This window comes from Rutidosis leptorrhynchoides, chromosome 2, assembly GCF_046630445.1.
Source record: "Rutidosis leptorrhynchoides isolate AG116_Rl617_1_P2 chromosome 2, CSIRO_AGI_Rlap_v1, whole genome shotgun sequence".
In the NCBI taxonomy this organism is placed as follows: Eukaryota; Viridiplantae; Streptophyta; class Magnoliopsida; order Asterales; family Asteraceae; genus Rutidosis; species Rutidosis leptorrhynchoides.
The window spans coordinates 60,560,038-60,569,407 of NC_092334.1; the positions used below are offsets into that span (position 1 = coordinate 60,560,038).

General features: G+C 34.7%; 2 protein-coding genes across 2 annotated transcripts; one reads left to right on the forward strand and one right to left on the reverse strand.

Moving 5' to 3' along the window:
- Positions 1–1,672: 1,672 nt before the first annotated feature.
- Positions 1,673–3,519, forward strand: LOC139890917 (uncharacterized). Its single transcript, XM_071873842.1, has 2 exons — positions 1,673–1,833; positions 2,389–3,519. The coding sequence occupies exon 2, from the start codon at positions 2,403–2,405 to the stop codon at positions 3,423–3,425; it is 1,023 nt and encodes a 340-aa protein (XP_071729943.1). The 5' UTR covers positions 1,673–1,833; positions 2,389–2,402; the 3' UTR covers positions 3,426–3,519.
- Positions 3,520–3,941: 422 nt separating this feature from the next.
- On the reverse strand, positions 3,942–8,696 carry LOC139890918 (uncharacterized). The gene is made up of 4 exons (XM_071873843.1): positions 8,251–8,696; positions 6,183–6,411; positions 5,952–6,076; positions 3,942–4,130 (listed from the first exon to the last, which is right to left on the reverse strand). Exons 1-4 carry the CDS (start codon positions 8,578–8,580, stop codon positions 4,047–4,049), a joined length of 768 nt encoding a protein of 255 aa, XP_071729944.1. The 5' UTR covers positions 8,581–8,696; the 3' UTR covers positions 3,942–4,046.
- Between the last annotated feature and the right edge of the window lie 674 nt (positions 8,697–9,370).

Below are 9,370 nucleotides of genomic sequence, written 5' to 3' on the forward strand. Positions count from 1 at the left end.
TGCAGAGGAGATTGATGATGTCAATACAGAAATTGCAATCAATTATGCATATTCAAAAATATTATGGAACCGAAATGAAATGAAAAATCTTGATGAGAAATTTTCATTTAATGTTGCATATGACATCATGAATAATGATGATGATCCAGAACCAACATCTATGGTTGAATGTCAAAATAGACATGATTGGGCTCAATGGAAAGAAGCAATACGAGCTGAATTAGAATCACTCAATGTTGAAACTGATCCATTTCGTCCATGTGAAGATCATGAAGATATTCTTGGACCAGAAGTACCATATCTTAGTGCAATTGGAGCTCTTATGTATCTTACAAATTGTACAAGACCTGACATTTCTTTTGCAGTTAATTTGTTGGCAAGGTTCAGCTCTGCTCCTACCAAAAGACACTGGAATGGGATCAAACACATATTTCGATACCTTCGAGGAACTACTGATTTAGGATTATTTTATTCTAACGAATCAAAACAAGATTTGGTTGGTTATGCTGATGCAGGTTATTTATCCGATCCACATAAAGCTAAATCTCAAACTGGATATGTATTCCTAAATGGAGGTACTGCAATATCATGGTGTTCTCAAAAACAAACACTTGTTGCTACATCATCAAATCATGCCGAAGTGATTGCATTACATGAAGCTACTCGGGAATGTTTTTGGTTGAGATCAATGACACAAATCATTACTGATTCTTGTGGACTAGAACGCGATAAAAGTCCAACAATTATCTATGAAGATAATGCAGCTTGCATAGCACAGATGAAAGAAGGGTATATCAAAAGTGACCGAACCAAACACATACCTCCTAGATTCTTCTCATACACTCAAAATCTCATTAAGGACAACGAGATTGAAATGAGATATGTTCAATCCAGCAAAAACTCTGCTGATCTTTTCACGAAAGCACTTCCAACTGCTATTTTCAGAACACACGTTCATAACATTGGCATGAGACATGTTCAAAAGATGTAACAACCGAAGCGACGTCTACTTGAGGGGGAGTCAACTCCATGCTGCACTCTTTTTCCCTTAGCTAAAGTTTTTCCCACTGGGTTTTCTTTAGCAAGGTTTTTAACGAGGCAGTAACTTACAGTTGATCTTCAACAAACAAAATTGCTATCCAAGGGGGAGTGTTATAATATATAAATATATATATATAAATGGATAGTCAATTATTGATACACAAAAGTAATATTATTGTATTACCTAAACTTGTGATATTTTTGCTATAAATAGCCATGAATGCAAGCATTAAACTCGCACCATTTTCTCACACTTACAAAGTGTTTCTTTCTTTCTCTCCATTATCATCTTTATTCTTACACTTCATTATTAGTATTCTTAATCAAGAATCAAATCACTAAAGGTAGTTATAAGCCTACTGAATTATAACATCAAGAATCAAACCACTAAAGGTAGTTATAAGCCTACTGAATTATAACAAAAATAACAATGTATACTTTAGTACTTGTACATAACAAATTTCTTTAGTTCTTAAAAGTAAAAACGATAAACTTTCAAAGTAATTTGCAACATCTAGTAAAGTACAGGGTTAATTCTTACAACTCACCAAAAGATAGTTAAACCGGGTTATTTTCTGTTCTTGCATAAGTAGTAACCTCTGACACCATAAATTTCGTGAAAAAAAAAGGGTTTTCTAAAATTCCCAAATCAGAATTCTAGGGTTTCAATTTCTGCTTCAAAATTTAACACACGATCGAATCATAAACACAATTCGATAACCGATTCAACTCTAATCGTCAAACAATCGCTGAATAGCCATTCAATTTCCAAATTCAAGGACTGCGATTCAGGTCAATTCTTTCTCAATTTCTTTGTATTTTTGTTACTGAATTATTAAACTAAAGATGTTAACTTTAGATCGGATTCAGTTACTTAATCTTTTTATATTTCTGTATTCATTGAAAAAATATATGCTTTATTTGCTTTTGTAAGTACGCTTGACGTTCACATTAGTTTTGATCAATTTGTTATAAAGTTGAAATTTCTATAATTAAATATTTGTAGTTTCTTACAAAATTGCAGATATAATTCGTATATTTAGTTTCTTAACATTTTGTGTGAGCTGAAAATGTTGTGATTGTAGCTGGAAAATGTTACTTAAAATTTGCATATAAATTCTATTAATGATAAGGTATACATTTATTTGTTACTGTTATATATAAATAAATAAAGTTTTATGTGAAATTTTAATTTTTGGTAATGCTATTATATAGTTTGGACCTGTTAGTATATGCTTACAAAAGTGATAGTGATAGTTTCATGATACATGTTTCTATTGTTCTATATTGATTCCGATTAAAGGAAAATTATTGTATTGTAATATTAATTTTGTGACGTGATTATAGGTATTTAAGAAGTAATGGGTCCGAATCAGCAGTATACAAGAATCAATACGTTAGAGCTGAAAAATATTTTGTATCAGAAGATTGGACAGCAAAGGGCTGAAAAGTATTTCAATCTGCTTAAGAAATTATTCAGTCTTCAGCTCAGCAAGAGCAATTTTGACAAGTTTTGCATTCGAACTATCGGGCGGGAAAATCTCCCTCTTCACAATCGGTTAATTTCTTCAATCGTGAAAAACGCAGCTCTTGCTGAAGTTCCGCCTCCAACAGTAAAAAAGTTAACGAATTCTCTTAATGTGAAAGTTGGAAAAGGTTTACAGAAAAACAGTCTTCAATCACTTTATGGAGATGCGTTTCCTTTATCACCTCGAAAAAGCCGGTCTCCACGAGAACGCAAAATTAAGGATAAGGACCGTCGTAGCCCTCTTGGGCCAAACGGGCCGAAAGTGCACCAGGAGGCCCATCAAAGCCCAACTGAGCTTCACTCTCTTGGTAGCAGACCGCCTGTTGAAGTTTTATCTGTGGAAGATGGTGAAGAAGTTGTTTCGGGTAGTCCGGGAATTCAAAGCAGAAGCCCGGTTACAGCTCCTTTAGGTATTTCTTTAAAAACGTGCCACCCTCGAAAAACATTATGTCATACTTCTGTATACGGTTCAGATGGGGCCCGGGCCCTGCCTCAGACTTGTGAAAGAAATTGTGAGTTACCGGATAGTAAATATTTGAGGGGTCGTTTGAAAGAGAAATTGGAAAGTGAGGGGCTAAGTATTTCAGAGGATTGTGCGAATTTATTAAACGTTGGTTTGGATGCTTACTTGAAAAGATTGTTGGAACCTTGCGTAGGGTTAGCACGGTCTAGAACCCCACAGTTCGTACCTGGTTATAATGGAACGTTTACTGGGTTGTATCGACAAAGACCAAGGATTATGTCACGTGTGTCGGTTTTGGATTTTAGTGTTGCAATGGAGTATGATTCTTGTAAAATTGGAGGTGATTGGTCAACACAGTTAGAGAAGTTATGTTTTAGTACTTTTACAGAATAAGATTAGTTTCATAAGGATAAGGGATGATTATTCATTTATTGTCTCTTGCCATTCTTGTAGGTATTTCCATTATTGTTGTGGAAATATGTTTTTTTTTTTTGGGTTTTTTTTTGGGTTTTTTTTATATGTCTCTCTGTTTTAGAGGGACTTTCAAGTCTCAATGGGTTATTAGTGGTTGTATATCATACGAGGATATGCCTTAAAGATTGGTATATTCTCATGCATTTATTAAAGTTTTTGATTTTGTATCCATTATTATCTTTACATTCATTTATGTTGCAGTAGTCTAATGTTACTGATAGACATCTAATAAGTATAGAATGGGTCAAAAAGGTTACATTTGAGTTTATGGGTTTGGGTTGTATTTACAAATAAGTTGAGCTTCAACCTGTAAGGATTTATAATTTAACTAATTAAATGGTAAACATGATACAGAAAAGTAGTGTGCTTGGGAACAATTGTACACTTTGTGTCCTGTAAGTTGACTCAAATTGTGTGGTTATGTGACAAGGGAAAACATGCTAATGGCTGCATCCCATAGAAGATGATATGTGGTTCTTGTGTGGGGTCCGCACTTGCACGTAAACTACTCTGACAAAGGATTTGGTGTTTGTTTGTTGATTAGTTGGTGCCTGCTTTTGCTAAGTTCGCCATGTAAGTAATGTAAATCGTCCATACGTAAGAAAATGAATTGCTCACTAGCGGCTGCATTATTCATTACCAACATAGAAAGTCATTAGTTAGAACAGATAATCTACAAATTTATGAAAATGAGAAAAAACTGGAAAAAAAAGATACTGCTTTTATACTCCATCTGTGAAAATTACAACTCTAAGGTCTCCTAGTTAAAGATGACGTTTTTATATTGTTAAAAAGATTTGCTAAAAGATCACTACAATTACGATACTGATTTAGATCTATAAGTATCAAATAACGTATTCTGATACGAAAATATGTATCACGTCAAACCCAGGGGCATCTTCGGACATGTGAAAAATGTGTAGTCGCATAGAGCCCATAACAATATACATTCATTAATATACTTTTTTGTAAATTAACTTACAGAAAATTGTTATTTTAAATTCTATAACACCATATTAGTTTATTAATCGGCTCTATTTTTTAGTCAACAGCAAGCGTCGATTTATTGGCGTATTGAGTGCCTTTTAGAGTCTAAATTGAATTTCAGGCGTTATACCATTTTCATGGCGTCTCAATTTTATTTGCTATTTTTTTATAAAAAAAATTTCCTACTTACTGGCCGGAGGTCCACTCGGAAGCAATCTCTTTATCCGTCGAATAGAGAGAGGCAAGGTTGAAGAATTCGGATCTCAGGGAGATCTCGTTTGGACTTTTTTAGGAAGATCTCGGTATCTCGGAATAATCTCGGGGAGATCTCGGGCGATGACTTACGTTGACTTTATAGTTTTTTTTAATAAAAATATACATAAAACATAAATATATGTATATTCATATACATTTTTACGAGATTTTACAAAAATATCCGAAAAATGAGCGAGAAAATGTTAGAAATTACGAATTTTACAAGAAAATCTTACAAATTAGCAATAAAATCCGAGAAATCGTGGCTTTGACTAAGTTTGACCCCGTTGACCGAGAAATCTCGGGAGATGAACATCTCGTCTCGTTGCCTTCTAAAAACGAGATCTCGGGGGAGATCTCGGGAGATTTACAACACTAGAGGGATGACTTTCTCTACTTTTGAGAGTGTTTTCACTCTGGGTGGAGAAATGACTTGTTTTTATTCTCGGATAGGGGAAAGATTGTCTACATCTCACCTTCCCCATACACCACTCATGTGGTATTGGGTTTTGTTGTTGTTGTTGTTGTTGCATATTAGTTTATTAGTCGGTTCGTAAAGCGGATTGGATAACCAGAAAAAATAGTTAACACTAGAAAAAAATTCGACTGCGCGTTGCTGCGGTTGTATTCAACGCGCGGTCGAATTTGGATATACGTTGTTTGATACCTAATATATCTAATAGGTTGGGTTGTTTGTTGTACGTGTATGTATATGTATGAAATATAGCCCGAAATATTTAGTGTTTTTGTAACAATGTCCGTTTCGCGTATAGTTAGTCGCGTTGTGTTCGTAAAATTATTTCGAGTTGAACGGTGGTCTGGGAAAAATTTAACTCACACCGAGCGAGAAGATAGGGCTCGTTAAAAATTCGGGTGGAATTAGTTTTTTTTTATTTTAATAAAATTATATATTTACACTTTCAACCCCTGAGAAAATGTAAACCTGAGGGGTCGTTGTGTAAATTGAGCCAAAGTTGAGGGACCGATTGCAGTGTGAACGCAAACTCAAAACGACAATCCGAAACAACTGAAACGACGAAATTCTGGGTATGTTTTAGTAGGTAGGATAAAATAATAATTTACAAGGGCCTTTTTTGTCTCAAACAGGGCCTTCTGAATCAATGAGACAGCCCTGGTCAAACCTTGTAATTTCATGAATTAAATACTCGGGATTTGGTAAAGAGCAAGAAGTATTGGTCTTACCTGTAAATGAACGGGAACAAATCTGAACGTAATAAAATCACACAGAGGCCAGTAAATGACATTATTGATCATTGTTGGCAACATGTCTCGCTTCAATCTTGCCACAATTTCGTGACCTTTTTCACCTGAAAAATCGACATACCTTCTTAGCATGCAAATTAAATCCACGCATCAACAATCGTCAAATGGAAACACTATAAGATTTCAACAATAGCATAAAAGTAATAGTACCTTGCAGGGCTGCATTAACTGAGAAAAAAGCAGCAGTCATAAAAGGTCCAAACAGAGCCTGACCCATAAACATCTTTTTAAAGGTAGCAATAATGTCCTGTTTAGGGAGTAGTCTTGACACAAAGTTAAACCAGAAATGTAGTGATGGACCTGCTATTATCATTCCGTATCCAGCCATACGACAAGTCCGAATCAGATCATAAGCCTCTGAAGATGACCTTGTCATTGTCTGAAAAATTTATAATTAACAACATGAATAGCTTAGTAACAAGTATTACAATATTTTTCGGAGTAATGATAGATTTATCTAGTTAAACCTTGCTACATTGAAGATAATCGTGTCATTGTCTGAAGAATTAATTATCAAGAAAATAATAGTTATAAAATGGAATTACAATAATTCACGGAGTGATTATCAATTCAACTCGTTAAACTTGCGATACTGAATTGCAAAAATAAATAATATTGATCATGACAAGATAGAGATGAAGCAGTACAGCAACAGCGTTGACAATATCATGATTTTTGAGGAAAGTAGGTAAACCTTGATGATAACATGAGTTTTGATTCTGGAAAAAACTAAACTCCTCATATATTCTCGGATTATCAAATTACCTTCAAAATTATCATAAAACTAGTGGCGCCTGATACCAGATCCAGTTCTTACGGATAGGCAAACCTTGTAATAATAGATTAAAAAAAAAAAAAAATCATATTTTCGTATTGCGCAAATGAGTAGATTGATATACGTTTTCCTTGTTCAGCCTACTAGGAGAAGGGAAAAATTCTAACTCAGATGTACGCAACCTAACTGGGTTATCACCGTTTCTAACCCTTTTTTCCTGGCCACCCAAGACATGTAGCTAGTGAGATTTGAACCTGATACTATGCTATCTTAAAATGGTTTCATATTGCAATTAACAAAATAAAGAGTTAATAAGTAACACATTTTAGCCGATTTCAATCTTAGCATGCTAAAACTACTATATTTTTCCAATATAACACACATAAAGAACCCACAAAGTACCAAAATCTAGAGAAATCCAGAGATAGAATACAAGAAATCAATAAAAAACTGAAAACATGTTACGATCCCACATCGGATACCCCTCCTCCTTTAAGCTAGCTTTTAGGAGTGAGTGTTAAACTTACGACTTTAATATGGGCCAAGTATTAGATAAGTTCATAGCAATTGTTACCAGAGTTAGTCTCACCCTTCGAGTCCCAACAACTCAGAATGGTGGCTTGGATCAGCCAAAGAAGGGTGTCAACAATGACCAATGAGGTGACTGAGTAGTGGCTTGGACCCGCCAAAAGAAGGGTGCCAATGAGGTCTCTAAGTGGTGGCTTAGACACGCGAAAAGAAGGTTGCCAGTTAGGCCTCCGAGTGGTGGCATGGACCCGCCAAAAGAAGGGTGACAACTGTGACCAACTTAACTGTGACCAACAAGGACGTTGGCTCTTTAGGCATGGGGTATTGTTACGAATCTACATTGGCTACATGAAAATAAAGTTGATAGCATACAAGTATAGGTGTCTCCTCCTTCAAGCTATCTTTTAGGAATGAGTTCTACACTTACTGCTTATGGCTTACGGCTTTGATATGGGCTAGTATCGAATAGGTTCATAACAAAACACTAATTCAATAAAATCAACAATAGGAAGTAAAACATCATTTTTAAGGGTTTTCACCAAATTTACACAGCTGAAACAAATGCAATTATTATATAACTTTTAACACCCTCTTGAAATATTTGCAAACTTCTCTTTAATACTAATAGCAATGTTTGCAACATTAATGAACTTCTACTGCGTGTACTTAAAATTTTTCCGTGTTCTAAGAGCTAATAACCCGTCAGTTAGCCAAATTGTCCTCTCAACTGAACCCTGATTTGTGATAAACAGAGCATAATTTGATTAAACATAAAGCATGCCTCTCATCATCCTCAAATTTACACAATTGAAACAAAAGCAGTCATTGCATATAGGAGTATATCTTCAATTAGAACAAATAAAAGATAAAAAAAAAAAAAAACATTACAAGTAATAGTATCCACAAAAAGGGTACCTGAGATGTGAAATCAGCAGCAGTATAAATAAGAGCTGACGTAATACTCTTAGTAATAATAGGTTTAGCTTTAATCATTCCTAAATACCAACCAACAAAACCACTATTTGTAATCGAACCCGATTTGTTTCTATTATTATTACTGTTGGTACAAAATGTTCGTTTGGAGATATGCAATCGGGAGTAAAATGCTTTCGGTAGATGTAGTTGTTGTTGTTGTTGATGATGATGATGAATGTTGACTCGTTGAATCGGAAGGGTAATTGGATGTTTCATCATTAAAATGGCTTTGAATGCTTTATTGCTGTTTTTGAGCACGCTTGTATTCATTTTTTTGTGTGAGAATGAGAATGTGAATGTGAATGTAAATGTGTGTGTGCGTTTGTGAGGGTTTCAGGGAGAGATGAAATTTTAGGGGAAGAAGAATTGGGTTTTTATGGTTTCCGGTAAACAAGGAAAGAACGGCATCTGTTTCGCTTGCGTCTTATTTTGTGACAGTTGGGTCACACTCGCGCGTGTATAACATATTTAATTTCACATACAAAAATTACGTACATAATACCTGTGGTTTGTCAAATTTTTCACCTAAATTTTGTTTTTAACTTCGGTGATACTTCAAATATGTTGAACTAACATGGGTAGTACCTAAGACTAACTATGATCAAGATTTAATAAGTTATCCCTCACATGTGTCATGCATGTGAGGGCACTTTTGTCCATTACGTATCAGGTTATTCCTTCAAAATTGATGGGTTCCATGATTCCTAATGTTGTTTCCGACACCGCAACTACCAAAAGTTATAGAATGCACATTTAATAATACATTCATCATAGTGTGTATGCACACTTTGGTGTACCTATTATTTCGTTACATATCAAATCACAAATCACGAATCACAAATCAAAATAATATATTATAGAAAAATAAACTTTAAATTTACATTTTGATTTCTGGAGCGTAGAGAGAACGCAGAAACAAGATCGATTCTTCGGGACCCCAAAAGAAAAGGGCTAAGAATGCTTGAAGGGTTGTTGGGAAGTTGATGATGATGATGTAAGTTGTGATAATTTGGGAATTGAAGGATGAGTTACGCGAGAGTAAACACTAGAAGAAAGAGCA

Bases quoted from the DNA above. Each gene is read 5' to 3' on its own strand.
- LOC139890917 (XM_071873842.1), top strand. From the start codon at position 2,403: ATGGGTCCGAATCAGCAGTATACAAGAATCAATACGTTAGAGCTGAAA.
- LOC139890918 (XM_071873843.1), bottom strand. From the start codon at position 8,580: ATGAATACAAGCGTGCTCAAAAACAGCAATAAAGCATTCAAAGCCATT. The intron at 6,412-8,250 runs GTACCCTTTTTG...TAAATTTTTCAG, and splicing joins CTGCTGATTTCACATCTCAG to ACAATGACAAGGTCATCTTC. The intron at 6,077-6,182 runs GTACTATTACTT...TCGATTTTTCAG, and splicing joins AGTTAATGCAGCCCTGCAAG to GTGAAAAAGGTCACGAAATT.